Below are 21,941 nucleotides of genomic sequence, written 5' to 3'. Positions count from 1 at the left end.
AGTTACGAAGAGTGTGGCGCATGTCCTTGTGGTACGGGCACTGGGCGTCGAGGATGTCGTCCAGCGTGCGCTCGCCTCCACGAGGTCCTCCTCGGGCGCGAGAGGCGGGTGGTCCGGCGGCGTGTACTTCTTCACGAGGCCTCTTCTCCCAGCGTTTGTCGGGCGGTTGGTTCGCGTCACGTCGTGGTGCTGCCGGTGCGGGCTTTGCTCCTCCAATGAGATCCTGGGCCCGCTCGTCAGCGGTGATGTAGAGGTCGGCTTCCCGGAACAGCTCCTCGGAGGTAGTCGGCGCCTTTTGTAGTATGGCTTGGACGAAAACTGAGTCATTGGATCCTCTGTAGAAGTCCTCGATCACGGCCGCCTCCGTGACCTCGGGGATGCGGTTTCTCATGGTCTGGAACCTTTTGAGGTATGACCGGAGAGTCTCGTCCCCTCGGCGCTTGATGGATTTGAGGTCTCATGGTTGCGCTGGCTTGTCGGAGAGGGACTGGAAGTTGGCGGTGAAACGTCGACTGAAGTCTCCCCAGTCGTCGATGCAATGTCGGGGTAGATGTCGTAGCCACTGCAGCGCATCTTGCCCAAGGACAATGGGCAGATACGCGGTCATGACGTCTTCAGATGCCCCGGCGGCCCGAGCAGCGGTGGTGTAGACGGCTAGCCAACCTCCTGGATCCTGCTTCGGTTCATATTTGTCGACATTGGATACCTTGAAGTTGGGAGGCCATTGGATGGCCCTAAGGCACGGAGTAAGAGCGGATACTCCGCACGTGTCCTCCTGTCGTCGGGGACGATGTTTATCCCGGGGAGGGGAGTGGCGATGGTGGTTCCTCGACCGTCCCCGGGTGGTACCGCCAGTTGAAGCTGTTGCCGACTCGGTCCTGGTGGCCTGACTCTGAGTCGGGATGCCATGATCCCTGCCATACTCCTCCCGACGGCGAATCTCATTCTCATGCCGCCGTTCGCGCGAAGCATTGATGGAGCTTCGCGCGTCCCGGCGGCTGTTGATGGCGTGTCGCAGATCGTTCGGCGGATGAGCAAGCGGTAGAAGATGGTTGGCTGCTTGGGTGAACAAACGTCGGTAGCCTTCAGCGTCGGGAGTCCGGGGAAGTCCATCTGCTATCCGAGCTAGTACGCCTCCGACTTCACTTGGTGTGTTCATAGCTCGGGCGAAGTCGGGGTTCAGGTTGCGCCCGAAGAGCGGATTCTCCCGGCGTTGCCTTGCATCTTGCTCGGCTTGCTCCTGAGTCCGTCGGCGATCACGTCGTCGGGAGTTCCTTCGTTCTCTGAAGACGCGTTCCTCCGGAGTTTCTCCTATCTCCGAGACCTCGTCTCGCGAGACAGGCTGCTCCGGATCCCGTTCTCCGGCCGCGTGATGTCGTCGAACGTTCCTGCGTCGGTTCCTTCGTCGGCGGGATTCTCGTTGAGGTGGTTCTTCTCCGGGCGCTGTTGGTTCGTCGTCGGAGATGGCGGGTGACTCCACCCTCCCGATGAAGAGGACGTCGGGGTAGAATGGTGTTGCTGTCGCGGCGACTTTCTTTCCGTTCTCCCTTGAGGCCGGAGGAACGGAAAGAATGATTTGCCTTTCCCTGGTCTCCTTCTTCCTCGCGATCCGTGTCCCCTCTTTCATCGGGGAAGTAGACAGCGGAGTCTTCCAGGTCAGCGAGCTTCCAGCTCCAGCCTTTCCGGAGACGATCTTTCTCCGAAGAGCCGGAGGTAGCGTCTTTCCAGCATTTTCGGAGTTCGTTGGAGGAGACTTCTTTTCTGGCAGATCTGCGATGCGGTGTAGAATTCCCTCTTCATCCGCTACAGATGAGATTGTCCCGAAGCAAAATACAGATCCGGGACGCACGGTGATCTTGCTGTGGAAGGTGACGGCCATTGAGCTAGCTTGGATCGTCGACACACCCCCTACCTGGCGCGCCAGCTATCGGTGTTTTGGGTCCGACCGCACACCCGGGGTTGCCCCTCAAGGTGTTTTTAGGAGTAGGACGGTGTCGACAACTGTAGCAAAATGGTTCGTGCCGATCGCACGAGGGACAGTGGACAAGGTTTACAGGTTCGGGCCGCTTAGAGATGCGTAACACCCTACGTCCTGGTGAGTATGCTTGGTGAATGTGGGTACAAGAGAGCTCTCTGGATTGAGAATGCAGAGAGTTGACGTGGGTGGCTAAGTAAAGGGACGATCGATCTGAAGGGGTGCCCCCTAGGCCTTATATACTCGACCGTGGGGCGGTACACGTGGGTAAGATAGCAACAAGTAGCTAAAAGATAGTGAACCTCTTGAGATTATCCCTACGTAACCCTCGCCGACTTATCCTCGCATGGCTTTTGTTGCATGGAGGCTTCAGCGCGGGAAAGTCGGATTTCTGTTGCGGTCATTCGTTCGACGCTGTGGGCCGTCCGGGTTTGCACCAACCCGGCCTCATGTTGTTCTGCTTTGCTGGTTGTTTCTCCCCAGGCCCACGAAAGAATGACCTCACGATTTATTGGGCCCTTGGGCCTTTCGTGAGGTCCTTTACTCTTTTAGTGGACCCGGGGGATATCTATCCCCCACAAGTACAAAGACATTATTTCAAATAAAACATATATATTGGTATGTTTGAAATAGAAATGTAGACTTACCGATAGCTCTATTAAATTAAAGTGTGATGTCCTAAAAAAATATTGTGGTAATAAAATGATTAGTTGTGTTTCTCAGTTGCTCCTTTACATCCATTGTGTGGAATAGTGTCGTGGTTTTGTGGCCCCAACAAAATAAAAAACATGGCTGGTGGGGAAAGACTGGCAGATTGCCCTTGTGCTCCCAAGTTACATTGTTACACTTAGAAGAAGCTCGCAGTCATACCAACCGAGAAGACCAATTCAGTAAACGAAAACATGGTAAAGACCAGTCAAGAACTCAAGATTCACCTAGCCTAGAACTTACCAGATCTCATCCTAAGCTTTGCCGATAACAATTTCCTGTGGAGCAAAAAAAGTAGGTAGCAGGGAAGGTACATGACATGCTTGAACATCAGCATGATGGAAATGGTAGAACAAGATCATGGTATGAAGAACATTATGCCTCTGGTAATACTAAAAGGATTTAAATTCTGTATGGAACCTGTTGGGGGCCTTCGGCTTACGAAGGTCCTCAAAAACAGGATTTGACAGTATTTCTGGAGTATAATGTGTGAACAGGTATCTTCGGACTCAAGTCGGTATCACAGCAGACCAGAATAATACGAAGGTTGATACAGCGCCGAAGGTGTGAGCAGGAAAGCTTCGGCGTGGTAGCAAAAAGTAAAACCGACTTAAAGATGAAAAGGCTATTCAGACCTCGATAGATTACTATAGAATTATTATCAAATGTAAAGGGCATAATTGTAATTTTGTATGGGCTGTGTCCTGTGCCTATAAATAGGTGAACAGTACCCCCGTACTGTTCACGCTGATCTGGCATTTGCTTTTGCGTCACACCTGTACTTTTATATACTTCCAAGCTGAAGGTACATTTGTAATTCAATGTTATTTCTGTTTCCTCACAATAATAATATATAATTGTCTATGTTATCATTTATATTCTTTGTAATCCATTCTTCATCATCGTTTGCTATGTTTATGAAGGTATGTCCTTCATAACCTTCGTTCAAAAGTCATTATATCCTAAGGGAAATAATGTTCCGAAGGACGAAGGACATTATAAATTAACATTTTCTGTGTTGCCTTGTTCTTAACTCATAGCATTTGAGAACAAGTCCCCAACATTGGCGCCCACCTCCGGTGAACTCACTACCACTCTTTGAGTTTTTGAACACCTTCGGCGATCGTAAACCTTCGCTATGGCTCCGAAGAAAGCTTCAGCAGCTGGCACTGCAGCTCTCCAACCGCTGGACCACAATCAGGAGACTGTCTCTCTTCGGGAGGCCCGAAGCCAGAAAAGGAAGGCTGTTAGTCCGACACCGCCAGAGGATGAGATAGACCAAGAAATCAGAGACATGGAGATCCTTCATCAACAGGTGCAAAGGAAGAAGGAAAAGATGGCCAGGCTAGCTGAACTGCAAAGGCAGATAGACGAAGCCTCTGAGGAAGTTCGTCATCTTACCCAGGAGGAGCAACACCGAAGGCCTCAGCACCAAGACCTTCATCAGGAGGGTTTCCTCAATGACAATTTCCATCATGGGAATTTTGTTTTTGATGATGTTTCTCCTCTGTCCGCTGAGCTGCAGGCTACACCTTGGCCTCCGACCTACAAGCCGCCTCAGCTTCCCGTATTTGATGGTCACTCAGACCCGAAGCAGTTTTTGATGAGCTACGAAGCAACAGTATCTTCATATGGTGGCAATGCTGCGGTCATGGCAAAATCTTTTGTTATGGCTGTCAGGAGTGTTGCTCAAACCTGGTACTCTTCCCTTCGACCAGGAACGATCACTTCGTGGCAAAAGCTGAAGGACTTGTTGTTAACCAGCTTCCAAGGGTTCCAGACGAAGCCGGTCACGGCTCAAGCCCTATTCCAGTGCACCTAGGATCACGAAGAGTACCTTCAGGCGTACGTCCGGAGGTTCTTGCGTTTGAGGGCACAGGCACCAACAGTGCCCAACGAAATTGTCATTGAGGCCATGATCAAGGGGCTTCGGCCAGGACCGTCAGCTCAGTACTTTGCTAGGAAGCCTCCTCAAACTTTGGAGAAGCTGCTCCAGAAGATGGACGAGTACATTCGGGCCGAAAATGATTTTCGCCAAAGAAGGGAGGAGGCTTTCAGGTTTTCTGAAATGACCAGGGGCTTCGGAGGGAGGTTCTATCCGAGGCACGTTATATCAATTCATAACTCTACCCAAAATGATGATAGAGGGAGCCAACAGCAAAGGCCACAGTGTTCCTCACAGGCTTCGGGGCAACAACAAGGCTCCTTCCGACCACCAGCTCCGAGGGGCAGAGGTGCCAGGGGCTTCGGCGGAAGATTTGGCGATCAGCCAAGAAGAATTTTTTGCTTGTTCTGTGGTGAGAACAAAGGCCATACCACCAGGATGTGCCATGTTACCATCCAGAAGCAAAAGGAAATAGCCGAAGCTGCAGCACAACAGGCTCAGCCGAAGCAGGTCATGCACACTGCTTCGTATCATTCGCCTTACATCCCAGAGTATGTAGGCAATCACCCTGCAGCTTCTGTTGCTTTAGCAAGCCAACCTCAAGCTTCCTGGCAACAGCCTCCGCCTCCACCACCGTTGCAACAAGGCCAGCAGCCAGAAGGGAGCCAATATGCTCCACACCAAAGGGACTTCAGAGAACAGTCCGAAGCTCGCACAGTCAACAGCACTGTGCCAGAGTCAAAGCACATCTATTGACAAATATCCTACCTTAATAGCAGTCTTTTTCATTTTAGTTTTATTTTCTGTAATAAAGGACATTGTTTAGGTTTCATGTAAATAGTTTCGTTGATTCCCACAAAGAAAATATATTTTCTTCACAGGCTTAAGTTGTTGAAGTTTAAAGATTTGTGATAACAAAGAGGACCTTCGAATTATCGAAAATTCTTCGAAACAACAAAAAGTCGTTCTAAGGAACGCAGAGTAAGTTTGCCGAAGTCACAAAAAGCCGTTCCAAAGGGAGCGCAGTGTAAGTTTTTTGCTCCAAAGTCGTTCCAAAGGGAATGCAGAGCATACAGCGAAAAGTCAACGCTGATACCGCCTAAGTAAAAGGCGAAGCGCGAAAAGTCAACGCGAATACCGCTGAAAGTAAAAGGCGAAGAAGCTCCTAAGGGAGGCTTACAGCGAAAAATAAATGCTGATTCCGCTGAAGTAAAAAGCGAAGAAGCTCCTAATGGAGGCTTATAAGACAACGCTGAGACTATGTGTTTTATCGCAGGAATGTGTGTGTATCTTCGAAATAAACACCATCTTACACAACATAACATCATCGCATCATTTCGCATAGCATAAGCATCATACATCATGCTGCATATGGCACAAGAAGGGGACATGACATCGATCTTCGGAAAAATGTTTTGAAAGGGGAAAATCATGCTAATTTGCAAGCAGATACACTATTGATCTTCGGAAGTATAGCTTCGGAGAACATCTTCACGAAGCTTGGATATTGTTCATCAGAAAACTACGAATATTGTTGTGACAAATGAAAATCATTCTTCACGAAGCATGAAAAGAAGGGAAGGTGTTTTTTCGTCAAAGACGCAAAAACGGTACGTATGTAAAATTTCATGCATCGTAAAGAATTAAACAATAAAAGCAGGTATATTACATTCAGGACTACAAGATGTCACACATTTTACATTTCAGAAGTTTTTTTTTACAATAGTATTTAATCTTCTCTTAGAACAACTTCTGCAGCCTCATTCAGGAGCCGATTGACAACTTCGTCCATAATAGCTTCAGCCATCTTTTTAATTTCGTTGTCTCCTTTCGGCTGAGAGCCCGGAGACGCTTTAGCAGGATCTGAAGGAGGACAGGATACGACTACATTGCTATTGCAAACTGAAAATGAAGTTTAAAACCCAAAAATTACAACACAATAAAAACCATTAGTTAATACCTAGTTGCCCTTCGGGCTCTGCGCTCTTCTCAGCAGCCTCAGCTACTTCTCTAGCATCGTGAATGCCCTTTTCGCTTTTTCGAATAATTTCTCGAGCCATTTCCCGGCCACCATTATCCCAGACGTCGGTGAAAAATTTTCCACCAACCATGCTAGCTTCAGCCGATGGATCTCTTGCATCTTCGAAGGACAAGCTAGCTTCGGATTGTGCTAAAATCTTTACATGATTGCAGCCCTTCTTCTCCAAAATAGTGGCAATCCCTCTGGCCCCCGAGAAAGCACATATGTCTCCGCGGCTATTTAAAATTTCTTCGAAGGCTTCAGCTTCCTGATTAATCCATTCAAGGGGACCTTCGGGGTTGCCTCTTGTAAAGTTTTCTTCGCTCGAAAAAGCGCCGACACTGGCGAAGCTAGCTTTCAACTTCTTGACACATTCTATAGATTTGTTATAACATCTTTTCTTGGATGAACGAAGCTCTTCAACAGTTCCCTCTAAATGATTTGCCCATTGGTCGCTGAGTTCTCGCTTCGTTTCTTCAAGCATGCGTTCCTCTTTGGCTCTAGCCAGTTGTTTTTGAAGATCTTCAATTTCGCGCTTCTGAGCTTCAGCTTGACCTTTAAAAGTAGCTTCGTCTTCCTTTATTCTATTTATTAATGAATGTAATATCTTATCTTTTTCGAGACCTTCGTTCCTCAGTTCAATTACTTCGGAACGAAGGTTGCTCAGGGCTATGGCACACCCTTCGTCTTCAGCATCTTTTTGGGCCCTGAGGGCATTGCTAAGTATCAGGCCCTGCAAATGAAAAATTTTGGTTTCAGCAAAAAATACAAAGATCCCATTTGTTGCACCTTTAAGCTATTATATGCCAGGCTGTCGGCCAGATCATTCTTCGACAGCACCGAGAGCCCGTCTTCTAATGTTGGGAATCCGAAGCTCTTGCTCATCTCCCGACAGACAGAAATCTCCTTGCTGTCAGGGAGACAATACAAAAAGTCTTCTTCTCCACTGCCATTGAATATTAGCGCCCCCTTTGGATACTTCAGTTTTTGGGCGTAGCGTTGGGCCTCTTGCTTTTCTTTTTCTGATAATTTTTTCCCCGAAGCATGACGAACAATATAATCAGAGTCTTTAGGGGATGCTTCGGGGGCAATGATACTGATTTCTTCAACAAAAGTTGGCTTTGTTATTTTTTCTTCCTCGGTTTCCAAGGATTTAATCTTCGTAGGCTCTGAGGACCCAGCTTCGGCTTCAGTTTCTTGCTCTGGAACTTTAATATCAGAAATTTCAGTTTTCGCTTCGGGAATGACAACAGTTTTCTTCAGAGGTGTGCTTGAAGATTTAATTGTTTCCAGAACATCTAGCACATTAGCCATTCTCTTTCTCTTCGGAGTCACTGCTGGCACCTTTTGACTTTTTACTGTCTCAACATTTGCTGCAGGACTCAAAACTTCTGATGTTTTTTCCTCAGTTGGTTTTTTCACTTCTTCCATTTTTTCTGTGGATGGCGCTTCGGTCATCTCTTTTGTTTCTGGTAACAAAATCTTCGGTTCTTCCAATTCTATCCTTGTTGGCGTTTCGGCCATTTCTGCGGCTTCTGGCAACAAGGTCAGTTTGGTTGGCTTTTCAGCTTCGGTGGCCGAAGAAGTTTCTCCGGTGAACTCAGGCACCGAAGCTGGTTCAATATAGCGCGGCCGATGTGTAAGGACCTTTATCCTCTTTCTTTTCGGCTCGGGCTCGCTAGGAGCAGTTGCAGCTTCTTCTTTCGCAGAGGTTGTGTTTTTTCTTTTCTGCCCTCGAATGGGATAACGATAGTCAGGGTAGACGAACCCGATCGCATCAAACACCCGATTCAGCCTCTTCTTTTTTCGGCCTCCGAAGGCTGCTGACAGTGCAGTATCTTCGGCCTTCGAATAAGCCCCAAGCAGTTCATCACTTAAATTTTCAATACTTTTTAACCAGTCGTCATCTGGCTCAACGAATTTATCTCCGAACTTAAAAGTATATTTCAGCCTCATAAGTCCACCTTCGTCGGTTTCTTTTATGGTTTCTTGCGGCATTTCCCATTTCTCCGCGAGCGGCCATACCCTGAAGGCAATATGCTCTTGTACTAAATCTCTCGTTCCAATAAAAGAACAGATAACGCCGAAGGCTCTCTGGCATTCTTCGGCAGCTTCATTCATTTCAACCTTCGGCCTCCGAAGGCCGAAGCTTTGCCAAATAGGGCGCATAATTATACCTTTGATATCTTCTCGTACCGTCAGGTCATTCTTCACATAAAACCATTCTGTCATCCAGTCGCCGGGCCATCTCTTCCGAAAGGTTGGCACGGGACAACTTGACCCGGATCGAGAAACGAAACTGTAGCAGCCAAAATTATTATGGTACTGTTCTTTGCCCCAAGGTTTTGTTTCGTATGATAATTCGTGTATAGTGTAGAAACTTTTTGCATCAGGCTTCAGACCTTGGCTTCTCACGGCCCACACGAAGATATTCAGCCTTATGATTGCCTCGGGGGTAAGTTGGTGAAGATAGACTTCGAATATTTTCAGCACCTCTACAACAAACTCGCTCAGGGGAAATCGTAGTCCAGCTTTCAAAAAGCTTCGGTACACTACGACTTCATTCTCTTCAGGATGTGGACAAGTTTTTTCCCCTTCGTCGGCCCTCACAATGGACAAATCCCGGAAATACCTTCCTCTCATGTTGACAAGATGATTTTCTTTGATAGTTGATTTGCCGAAAACCGCATGGCTTGGTCGCCAAGGGCGATCTTCGGAGTCTTCACCACCACTGTCCACATCATAACTGTCGCTGTCACCAGTATCTTCAGACAAACCTTCCAGAATCTCCTTGGTGATTTTTTCTGTATTGGTCTTCGACATCGCTATAAGAAACCCCAAGTTCTTCTCTTCGTCGAGACTCAGCTTCATCTCAGCAGCAGCTTTCTTCTCTTCAGACATCTTCGGAAACGCTAAAAAACTGTTTTCAAAGCCGAAGCTTTAAAACTAAACGCTCAGCAAATTTTAGTGCGCAAGAGCTAAAAATTGAGTGAGCGGGAGCAGATGGCAAGAGAGCGTGCCAAATGAGTTTGCGGTATGACTGTATTTATACGCCCAGTGCGTTGAAAATTGAAAGACCCCACTTGTCAGAGAATGTTGCTATTCTAGCAAAGGGAAGGTGTTTTTTCGGACCTTCGGCGTAAAGCCTTCGTCCATGTCGCAATCTAAATTTATTATTTTAAACAAATTGATATTGCGAGGGGCTACTGTTGGGGGCCTTCGGCTTACGAAGGTCCTCAAAAACAGGATTTGACAGTATTTCTGGAGTATAATGTGTGAACAGGTATCTTCGGACTCAAGTCGGTATCACAGCAGACCAGAATAATACGAAGGTTGATACAGCGCCGAAGGTGTGAGCAGGAAAGCTTCGGCGTGGTAGCAAAAAGTAAAACCGACTTAAAGATGAAAAGGCTATTCAGACCTCGATAGATTACTATAGAATTATTATCAAATGTAAAGGGCATAAATGTAATTTTGTATGGGCTGTGTCCTGTGCCTATAAATAGGTGAACAGTACCCCCGTACTGTTCACGCTGATCTGGCATTTGCTTTTGCGTCACACCTGTACTTTTATATACTTCCAAGCTGAAGGTACATTTGTAATTCAATGTTATTTCTGTTTCCTCACAATAATAATATATAATTGTCTATGTTATCATTTATATTCTTTGTAATCCATTCTTCATCATCGTTTGCTATGTTTATGAAGGTATGTCCTTCATAACCTTCGTTCAAAAGTCATTATATCCTAAGGGAAATAATGTTCCGAAGGACGAAGGACATTATAAATTAACATTTTCTGTGTTGCCTTATTCTTAACTCATAGCATTTGAGAACAAGTCCCCAACAGAACCGAAGGATTTAAATTTTGTATGGAACAGAAACAGACTTACCATCTTCTCTTCCAACTGAAATGGAATCAAACCACTCGAAAAATCAAACTAAGCTAGTATTTATGTTTTTATTATATTAGATTACAAACAAAAAATCATGACCATTTGGCTGGTGAGACAATAAACGAACCGAAACCGGACTGGGTTAGAGGCGAAGCAATGGGAAACGGGGGATGGAGCGTGTTACCTAGTTGTGGATGATGGCGTTGGCACCCTCTATGGTGCGCATGATGCTAAGGAGGAATCGGCGTTAGGCAAACTGACGGTGGCGGCGCTCTGGTCCGCTAGATCGAAAAGGGATGTCGCGGCAAGGTCGTCAGCGAGGCGGTCCATGGGCAGGCGCGACGTGAGAGCTTCCCCCAGTGTAGGGTTCAGTGTGTAGTGGATCTAAGCATCTTCTCTAGTTGGTAGTATAGTCTGCTTTTGCTGGTGGAATTGCGAGGAAGGAACCGACACCAGTGGTGGTGGACTCGACGCGACTTGCGGGGGATCGGTGCTACAACGTGAGGACGGAATCAATTTGAAGTATGGAATCCGGAGTAGCAATGGTGGAATTGGTCAGCCATCATGGAGGATGGAGGAACCTTGGTGGTGAAAGGGATGGGGAGGGGAGGAGTGGTGTGGGTTGGTAGGCACAGCCACGATGATCTGTGGGGGGAGACATCGGTTGTCTCAGCAGAGCAGGGGCGCGTAGTGGCGGATCAGCTATGCATGACATCGCACGACGACGGGGGGCATCACGTCGACCCGCTCATCCCCTCTGCCTTCCAACCGCAGGAGCCCCACTTCCACCCGCCCTCGTCGTCGGTTGAGGACCCCACGGCCACCAAGGAGGCCACCATGGGAAAGCAAATCTGTGTGCTCGAGCACCCCTTCAAGTACCGCAACTTCCTTGCCGTCTTCCATGCTGTAATGCATCGCCAGGACGAGTAGCGCAGGGCAGCGACAAGGACACGCTCCAGTGATGAAGAAAATGACGGGGACTTACTGGTGGTGCAAAAATAGGATTCATGGGGCAGGTAGGGTGATGGGCGTGGCAGGAGCGGGGGAACGCGGGGCACCGTACTCAGGGAAGAAGAGAGCAGGGTTAGCGACGGTGTGGGGAGGAAGAGGGCGAGGTGAGGGTCGGGGCGCCGTGGACAGGGGCACAGCGGGCAGCGTTGCGGGGGAGGAGAACGCAAGGGGGCAGAAAATCGTCTGGGCGACGCCCACGATCGGGCGAGGATGGAGGTGCGGCATGCGGGGCGAGGATGGAGGCATGACAGCTGTAGAATCACGGGCGTCGCGAGAAGGGTGCAATGGCTGGATTTTGTGGGACGATGGAGTCGGGGGCGGTAGCGGGGGGAGTAAATCACGCAGATGTGCCATCGGGTGGGCTCCTTCTATGGAGAGAGTGAGCGAGAAGATTTCGGATCGGGGATGGGGAGGAGATCACGGTGTTGCGTGCACGAGGGGAGCCGAGGCGACGACATGCTTCACCAGGGGAGATGTGGACGCCCATGTTCCTATCATATAGAGTAGTAAAGAAATGGAGATAAACCAATAGAATTGCACCCAATAGTGGCTTTTCACGTGTTTTCATAATAAATGTAATTTTATTTCATCTTAAATCATATGTGACATACTAATTAATCTAATTTATTATAATTAATTAGATACATCCATCCGCCCTGTAGGATCTGATATTAGGGTTACATACATCCACCACAAGCAAGCACAATTACAATTAGGGCCCGTTTGTTTGGTTAGAATTGAATTCCATTCTTGCAATCATAATTTAGAGACAAACTAATTAAGTTAATATATTTATATATATAATTTATTTATATATTATCCTAAATCATATGACAGAGATAGTTATACACTACATTTATGCTATAAAGAATCAAGTATAAGATTGTGCTATAAGGTGTACATTAGAAAATTAGCATGTAAATCTATAGAGTCAATTTATATCTCTCACCCTATGAATTTGAGATAGGCTTATATATAAACTTTGGAAAGTTATGCAATGTCATATTCTAAAAAGTATACTACTCCATTAATTAGATTCCAATTCTTCAAAATCAAAAGAAGCAAACGAGCCCTTATGATATTTGGTCATTCAATGAGATTTTTCATAAGATATATTTTCCATCAGTTTCATAAGATATTTCATAAGGCTCTCGTGAGTTTATTTTATCTCCATCTACTTCATCTAATTCTATTGGCTTTTCATGCTCGTGAATTTATTTTATCAGATCCTACGACAGAAACCCTAATATTAGATCCTATGAGAGTATCCTTGCAGCGGTGGAAAAAACAGCCATGCACATGCAGCGTTTTCCTAGTGGCGGCTTTCTGCCGTAGGCGGCCAGGGCCACGGCGGCGCACCGTGAGTGCACCTGGCGGGGTTGGGAAAAAATACTTCTCACATGGGTATTATGATAGAAAATAGAACATAAACAAAACTTTATTTTCAATGATAGGATGATTAAATTATTCAAAAGTCTACATCTAAATGCCAAACACGTTGTATATAAAGTTTAAAATAAATTAAACTTTATTTCATTGTATATATAACATATTTTAGATTTAGAATTCACAAATCACTAATCAATGCCAGCACGACAACGACCGATCTTGCCCACACAGTCCGCGGAGGGGAAGTCGAAGTCGTGACCCCGAGGAAATTCAGACTTAACTAATTGGTGATCACGACCGACGTCGAAGATAGAAAAGTTAGAGGTGGAATCACCGAATGGGTGACAGTAGACACCCATGATGATGTGGAGGTTACCTTACTCATCACAGGGGGTGACCCCGACCTACAAACGATCATAGTAGAAACAACATCTTGTCGTTTCTTACATACGAACAATTGACTATCATCATATTTTTTACGACAACATGATTTGTTTGCCTCCAACATCTTATCAAACTATAAAACTGGTGGTTGCAATATGTATTGTCATTGCATATGAGAGTATTTCGGTACATATAGAGTATTCCAGTGGAAGAGGAAAACATGAACTATCGTGCATACAATATCATGCATATAAGAGTAGTTCGGTGGGAGTGAATGTTGTAATGAAATAGTGAGTGATATTTAAAGAGTAGTATATTGTGGGGATATAATGCATAGAATGCATGAACAACATCACAGAAGCGGAATGATGGATCATGTATCTATGCTTTCATTTATGAATCACGTATCTATGCACAGAATACATGAACCACATCACTGCCCAGAACAAGGACACAAGATGAAGACCACTATGAAGAGTTTTGAGTTGTCATCGCTCCGATCAACCTGCCTGTGACTCGTTATCAAGATTGTCATCGTTTTAGTTTCTTTCATTTATTTATTTTTATGAAGATATTTTATTAATATAATAAAGTTCATAACACGAGTTTCTATATACTAAGTCATCGTATGCATAAAAACTGACCATAACACACATGATATACATCTGGACCAGTTCGGTCCTCAGAAGGGATCCATCTTATACACATAAATAACATTTAATAATGTAAAATTGCTATATTTATGTGTATGGCTAGAAGAACCAGTACTATATGTCTACATTAACCTTTTACTTATTATATTGATCTGTTGTTACCTCATTCTTTACAAGCTAATAGTAATAATTACTAGCATAAGAAATATAGTCATTCTATTAAATTTATATGACAAACACATGATAAATAAACTTATCTAGAATGAAGTGATTAAAGAACTACTTTTCCCGATTTCATGGTTTCCACTTTGTACTTCCCCGCATTTAAATAGTAAAAAATACTAAAATTATGCATAAATGAGAATTGAACAATAGTTGTTGGCTCTAAAAGCATATTCACATCCACTTAGCCAATACAACACACTTGTCTTTGTGTTTTATATTCAATACTTAAGTATAAACAAAAATCATAACAATGTATAAACACTTTGCTAGTCTAGAATAAAATGACTTCTCAAACTAAAAACACCACGTCAGCTAAGACGGTGACGGAAGACGTCTTGCAACACACTCGCAGGAGCATAAAGAACTTATCAAGGTTGTGATTTTTAATTGATCACATTCGGTTTTTATTGGTAAAATCAATATATAATATTAACAAGGTCTTCTATTTAAAATTTCGTCCTGGGCCCCTATCTAGATTTGTCGTAAATTCCCCATGTGTATAGAATATATATAACTAACAGTAGAAAGCACATCACTGAATAAACCAGAATACCTACACCACCGGCGTTCTCTGACGCATTAGAAAATCTATCACAATTCTCAGTTCTAACTTCAGTACCCTACTGTAACCGTCCACAAGTACATTTCTTGGTCGGGGATGTTGAGCTCGAAGGTGATGAGGCCATAGGTGCCATCGTAGGAGAAACCAACCGCCTTGGAATCGACGACGACACACGTTGGCTTGGTCGAGGAATAAGCTCCGACCGTGCCCGAGCCCCACACTCTGAGCTCGACGTCGGCATCCTCACCACCGAATCTCAGCTCTCTCACCGCGCCACCAAAGTTGAACATGCTGAGAAGGTCGATCACCACAAAGGCGACACCGTTTGGCAGGTGCTTGAGAGGGACGACGGTGAACACCTCGTACTCGCGCGATCTCAACGTCACAGGCAGCAAGGCGTTCTTCGGCAGGTACACCACCTCCCCTGAAAACACACACGCACACAACACAACAAGGGGGTTGCTTGTCACCAATCTGCTGACAGGTACGGTTCATTGTCCGTTGTTAAAAAGATGAAACAGAAAAAGGGTCACGAGAACGAGACTGATGTCCCCTAGCTTAACAATGATCTGACTGTTCATAAAAAAAGATGATGGTTTACCTCCCACGTGCGAATACACGACCACATCGTCGTTCCAGCCGTGACCAGCCACCTTTGCAAGGTGCTCCACGTCTTACGCCCGGATGACGCCGCTCACCGTTCTGGGCTGGTGGTCGTGGATGAGGTTCTTCTTGGCTACCCGGCACCAACCGGCGCCTTGGCAGTTGAAGGCGCCAACGACGCTGGAGTGTTCGTTCAGGTTCCATATCTTGAGAACGTTGTGAAAAGAGCATCGAATGGCTAGAACATCTGTTTCATAAGATATTTCATAAGGCTCTCGTGAGTTTATTTTATCTCCATCTATTTCATCTAAGCTTTTCACACTCGTGAATTTATTTTATCAGATCCTATGACAGAAACCCTAATATCAAATCCTACGAGAGCGTCCTTGCAGCAGTGGAAAAAGCAGCCATGCACAAGCAGCGTTTTCCTGATGACGTTTTTCTATTGTAGGCGGTTAGGGCTATGGCGGCGCACCGTGAGTGTACCTGGCGGGGTTGAGAAAAATATTTCTCACATGTGTATCATGATAGAAAATAGAATATAAACAAAACTTTATTCTCAATAATAGGGGTGATTAAATTATTCAAAATTCTACATCTAAATGCCAAACATGTTGTATATAAAGATAAAAATAAATTAAAATTTATTTCACTGTATATATAATGTATTTTAAATTTAGAATTCACAAATCACTAATCAATGACAGCACGACAGCGATCGATCTTGACCACGAAGTCCGCGGAGGTGATGTCATGCGTGTGCGACCCTGAGGAAATTCAGACTTAACTAATTGGTGATTACGGTCGACGTCGAAGTTAAAGAAGCAGAGGTGGAATCCCCAGTGGGTTACAATACACTACCGTGATGATATGGAGGTTGGCTTACTCGTCACAGGGGGTGATCCCGGGTTACAAACGATCATAATAGGAACGACATCTTGTCATTTCTTACATATGAACAATTGATTAACATCCTATTTTTTACGACAAAATGATTTGTTTGCCTCCAATATCTTATCAAACTATAAAACTGGTGGTTGCAATATGGATTGACATTGCATATAAGAGTATTTCGGTGCAGACTGAGTATTCCAGTGGGTGGGGAAAAACATGAACTACCATGTATATAATATCATGCATATAAGAGTATTTCGGTGGGAGTGAATGTTGTAATAAAATAGTGAGAGATATTTAAAGAGTAGTATATTGTAGGGATATAATGCACAGAATGCATGAACCACATCACAAAAGTGGGATGATGAATCATGTATCTATGCTTTCATTTATGAATCACGTATCTATGCACAGAATACATGAACCACATCACTACCCAGAACAAGGACACAAGATGAAGACTACTATGAAGAGTTTTGGGTTGTCGTCGCTTCGATCAACCTGTGGCTTGTTATCAAGATTGTCGCCGTCATTGCTTAGTTTCTTTCATTTAGTTATTTTTATAAAGATATTTTATTTATATAATAAAGTTCGTAACACGAGTTTCTATATACTAAATCATCATATATGTAAAAATTATCCATGATACACTGGATCAGTGTCGAACCTGAAGGGGGAGGGGGTTCGGATGGTGTGACAGATCTGGGGCCCTCAGGCCGTAGGGATCCATCTGATACACATAAATAACATTAATAATATAAAATTGCTATATTTATGTGTATGTTTTGAAGAACGAGTACTATATGTCTATATTAACTTTTTACTTATTATTATTATTATTATTATTATTATTATTATTATTATTATTATTATTATTATTATTATTAGTTTGCTTAGTGAATTAAATGGATTGATCCACTGCTACCTTATTCTTTACAAGCTAATAATAATAATTACTAGCATAAGAAATATAGTCATTCTGTCAAATTTATATGATAAACCCATGATAAATCAACTTATCTAGAAAGAAGTGATTAAAGCACTAGTTTTTCTGATTTCACGGTTTCCACCGTCGTTGTACTTCGTGGCCCACATTTAAATAGTAAAAAATATTAAAATTATGCATAAATGAGAATTGAACAATGGTTGTTGGCTCTACACCTATATTCACATCCACTTAGCCAATACAATACACTTGCCTTTGTTTTTTATATTCAATACTTAAGTACAAATAAAAATCATAACAATGTATGGATACTTTGCTAGTCTAGAATAAAGTGACCTCTCAAACTAAAAACATCACATCAGCTAAGACGGTGACGGAAGACACCTGGCAACACACTCGCGGGAGCATAAAGAACTTATCAAGGTTGTGATTTTTAATTGATCACATTCGATTTTTATTTGTAAAATCAATATACAATATTAACAAGGGCTTCTATTTAAAATTTCGTTCTGGGCTCCTAAAATCTAAGGACCGCCACTTATCTAGATTTGTCATAAAATCCCGGGATGTGTACAGAATATATATAACTAACAATAGAAAGTACAACACTGAATAAATCAGAATACCTACACCACCGGGCGTTCTCTGACGCATTAGAAAATCTATCTCAATTCTCAGTTGTAACTTCAATACTCTACTGTAACCGTCCACAAGTACATTTCTTGGTCGGGAATGCCGAGCTCGAAGCTGATGAGGCCACAGGTGGCATCGTAGGAGAAACCAACCGCCTTGGAATCGACGGCGACACACGTTGGCTTGGTCGAGGAATAAGCTCCGACCGTGCCCGAGCCCCGCACTCTGAGCTCGACGTCGGCATCCTCACCACCGAATCTCAGCTCCCTCACCGCGCCACCGGAGTTGAACATGCCGAGAAGGCCGATCGCCGCAAAGGAGGTACCGTTTGGCAGGTGCTTGAGAGGGACGACGGTGAACACCTCATACTCGCGCGATCTCAGCGTCACAGGCAGCAAGGCGTTCTTCGGCAGGTACACCACCTCCCCTGAAAACACACACAACACAACAAGAGGTTGCTTGTCACTGATGTGCTGATATGTACAGTTCGTTGTCCGTTGTTAACAAGATGAAACCGAAAAGGGGTCACGAGAACGAGACTGATGTCCCCTAGCTTGACAATGATCTGACTGTTCATTTAAAAAAAATGATGGTTTACCTCCCACGTGCAAATACACGACCACGTCGCCGTTCCAGCCGTGATCAGCCACCCTTCCAAGGTGCTCCACGTCCTGCGCCCGGATGACGCCGCTCACCGTTCCGGGCTGCTGGTCGTGGATGAGGTTCTTCTTGGCTACCCGGCACCAGCCGGCGCCTTGGCAGTTGAAGGCGCCAACGACGCCGGAGTGTTCGTTCAGGTTCCATATCTTGAGAACGCTGTGAAAAGAGCATCAAACGGGATTCAGCTAGCAGACGGCTTTTAGTGAACAAGAACAGACCAGCCATCGTAGAGAGCTGCGAATCTAACCTTTTGCCGTCCCTTGCGGGGTCAGAGAAGAGGCAGTCTCTGGTTGGCCTCCCGGGGAGCTTTGCGCGCAGGATCGATCCGTCGGGAAGCACGAGCTTCTTGAGCAGATTGAAGTCATGGCTCCCAGGCTTGTCGCTGCAGAATATATGAACGTCTAAGTTAGTAATGCCATGTAAATCACTCATCAATGTTTTTATAGTTTGTTTACCTGACATATATGGCACAGCCACCAACCGCTCGAGCCGCAGCATGGTACTCAGCCATGGGATGAACACTCTGTGGAAACAAGAGAGTGTGGGCATCATTCGTCGTAGCATCAAGCGAGCATGGAATTAATTGAATTGAAGGAATCAGGGATGAGAGATGATGCTCACATGGAACATGTCCCAGTCTGGCTGCATGAACTCCCCAAGAAAGACGGTGTTATAAGCGACGGACGCGACGTGTATGGTATGGGAAGCGGGGTCTCTCGGCCAGAAATCGTCAGAGGCTCTAATCACCGCGCTCCGTTTCGAGCTGCACAAGCAATCGTTATGTGAAAAGAGCATTGCGAATGAATGAATGGAATAGCCACGCGACCGGACATCTCAGCTCAGCACAAGCAATCGTTGTTACCTGTACAAGTTGTCCGTGCTGTGGCTCATGCACGATATGATGCCATTGTCAGGGAAGTTCCTGGCGACGGACGCTTCCAGAGCCTGCTGGTACTTCCTCGCCAGCATCACCCTCCCGCCATGGCCGGCGCCCAGCGTCTCGAGGACGTTCTGCACGTCCACCTTCACCCCGTCGATCCCGGCAGACGCGAGGTACGAGTGGAGCTCGTCGTAGAAACTGAACGCCCTGTCAGGGTTCACGAGGCCCAGCCCGTTGGCCGTCATGCTGTCCAGGGCGTCGCAGCGCTCGTTCTTCTGAACCCCCGGCGATGGCACGGGCCGCTGCATCTTTGATCCGTAGTGCTCCATTCCAGCTGCACCCGGCCTCACTCCGCCCCAGTATCCGGTGATGGCATGCCATACGTACACATACCTGAGGGTTTTTTTTGTATATAAATATATATATACAAGATGTCAGAGAGATGAATTTCCAGACAATCTGTAGTGAATGAATAAGAACAGATCAATGTTGTTGTTGGCAGACTTACTTGAGCTGATGCTTCCCCTTAATCTCATTGACGACGTGTGCTAGGCCCTTCGCTGGGTCATCTTCCCTGTGACCCTCCCTGCCATTTTTCTGAAACTTGTGGTTCTCCCTGATGTGAGTCAGCCTGTTTGCGAAGCTAACACAAGGCACATAACAACAGAGGAAGTTCAGAATCCGAGCCGACTCTCTGGATTTTGGACAGAAAACCAAACCATGTCCCCCCGACTGCTTGCTTACTTGGCTGAGTTGTCAGATAGGCAAGCGATTCCCACAGGGTCCATGGCGACGGACTGCCATCCGTCGTCGATTATGACGAACCTAGGAGAGACCCCGCCTTTTTCCAAGCTGGGAAAAACACAAGAACATACATAGATTGGTATCATCTATAGGTTTGGCAAAAGATGAAAACTTTCGAGATGTTACGTTACGTACCTCTGCAATCCTTGCTTCACTCCCTGGGCGGTGACATTGGTGTAGAACGCGTCCCACGTGCACCAGCCAAACCAGTTCAGAATGTCTGGCATCTGCAGCAAGTTGAAAGCACAGAATCCTGTGACACTGATAGACAGACAGCGACCCAGATCTAATAAGTAGATGCCAATCTCGCTACCTTTTTCTTCTCCCTGTGAGAGAACGTCTGCAAGTGCCTCTCGACAGCCCTGCAGCGAGTTGATCGGTGCCGTTTCGTGAGCGAGAGATGGCAAAACAAGAAGGTGCATCGTAAGCAAGAGATAGCATCGGCTTACTTGACTGAACTTGTGATGACCTCGAACGGGTCCGATCCGGCGCCAACGAAGACCAGATGGGAGCCTTGGAAAGATTCCACGTCCGGGTCGCCTGAATCAGGGAAAGAGTACTGTTAGAAATACAATACAATACAATACACATTTGCTAGGCCAGAGAAGAGATTCCTTATGCTCTGCCTGCTGCTTACCGCTCTCCAGGCAGATCTCCAGCTCGTCGGCGGCGTTCCCCTGAAGAACGGCACGGAACGAGCCCTCCAGCACGGGGAGGAAGACGGTGTACACGACGGGCTGCTCGCCGCCGCCGGACCCTTCCACCAGCAGGAACTGCGTCTCGGAGGGGATGTCGCGGCCTGCGGAGCCCATCCTCTGCGTCATCCACCACATCTTGAACCGGAACGTGCACACGAACCGCTGGTCCCTGCAGCAGCAGCAGCAGCGTCCGTCAGATGGCATTGCCAAGGGAAGCGATAGGAACATGTCGGAATTAGCATTGCAAGGGAAGGGAGGGAAGTGAATCTGGATTGTCCTCACGGCACATACGTACCGGAGCTTCCCGACGGGGAAGATGCTGCGGCTGGCGGCGGGCGCGGACCGGACGCCGAGGAACGCGCCGTTGGTTAGGCCCCCGCCGGCGGCCGGCGTCACGAGCACGTTGCCGCGCACCTCCCGCAGGACCTTGGCGCCCAGCGCCAGGAGGCTGCCGTCCTGGACGGCGATGCCGGCGCCCACCGTCATCGATCGTCCTCGGATTCGAATCCGCGTCGGCAGAGAGCAGGGTTGGGTTAGGTTGGATTGGGTTGGTTATCAGCGGCGATAGTTGGCTGGCGACGCGCTTCTGGCTCTGGGTGGTCCGGCCGGCGACGCTCCTCTCCCTGGCCCCTGCTTATATATACCCTGCCGCTCGGACTTGCAGGCGGCGGAAGACTCGTGGCAGTTATTAGTCGTAGGATTGGGGGATTCGAACTCTTCGTGGCGTCCGGAACCGGTATCATCACCGCCACATGCGATCCGCGTCGGACGATGCTGACCCGTCCTGCCACGTCAGCTTGGAAATGATCGTTGGCATATATAGTGTTGGAGTATACTCAGTGGCAAATGAGAATTGAGATAGACAAATGGCAGAGACAAGTAACTGTCATCTTTATTGCAGAGATCCTTATTTATATACAAGTAGATACAGTGTCACCCAAGGGGTGTGTCCCTTGGGAATAACTGTCCGGGATTGATCATATATTATACAAATATTTTGTAACACTCTCCCTTGATCAATCCAAGTCCATTGATCATCTGCAAGATGTCTTTCAATGTTTCATCTCCTCAAAAACCCTGTGGGAAAAATAAGGAGTACACAATGCTTTTGAATC

At 46.2% G+C, this 21,941-nt stretch overlaps 2 protein-coding genes across 2 annotated transcripts; both read right to left on the bottom strand.

The window, feature by feature from the left end:
• Positions 1 to 14,758: 14,758 nt before the first annotated feature.
• On the bottom strand, positions 14,759 to 15,341 carry LOC103641481 (probable galactinol--sucrose galactosyltransferase 1). The gene is made up of 2 exons (XM_008664835.2): positions 15,310 to 15,341; positions 14,759 to 15,132 (listed from the first exon to the last, which is right to left on the bottom strand). Exon 2 carries the CDS (start codon positions 14,996 to 14,998, stop codon positions 14,759 to 14,761), a length of 240 nt encoding a protein of 79 aa, XP_008663057.1. The 5' UTR covers positions 14,999 to 15,132; positions 15,310 to 15,341.
• A 2,360-nt stretch (positions 15,342 to 17,701) lies between these two features.
• Positions 17,702 to 21,436, bottom strand: LOC606431 (alkaline alpha galactosidase 3). The gene is made up of 13 exons (NM_001112305.2): positions 21,122 to 21,436; positions 20,766 to 20,995; positions 20,578 to 20,668; positions 20,442 to 20,490; positions 20,264 to 20,355; positions 20,069 to 20,176; positions 19,833 to 19,967; positions 19,307 to 19,717; positions 19,066 to 19,207; positions 18,900 to 18,967; positions 18,692 to 18,826; positions 18,383 to 18,600; positions 17,702 to 18,211 (listed from the first exon to the last, which is right to left on the bottom strand). The coding sequence occupies exons 1-13, from the start codon at positions 21,310 to 21,312 to the stop codon at positions 17,838 to 17,840; spliced, it is 2,244 nt and encodes a 747-aa protein (NP_001105775.2). The 5' UTR covers positions 21,313 to 21,436; the 3' UTR covers positions 17,702 to 17,837.
• Positions 21,437 to 21,941: the final 505 nt, after the last annotated feature.

The sequence above is a fragment of the Zea mays genome, chromosome 1 (assembly GCF_902167145.1).
Source record: "Zea mays cultivar B73 chromosome 1, Zm-B73-REFERENCE-NAM-5.0, whole genome shotgun sequence".
NCBI lineage: Eukaryota > Viridiplantae > Streptophyta > Magnoliopsida > Poales > Poaceae > Zea > Zea mays.
Note: the sequence above shows the minus strand (reverse complement) of the source record. Positions and strands in the feature narration are given on the sequence as shown.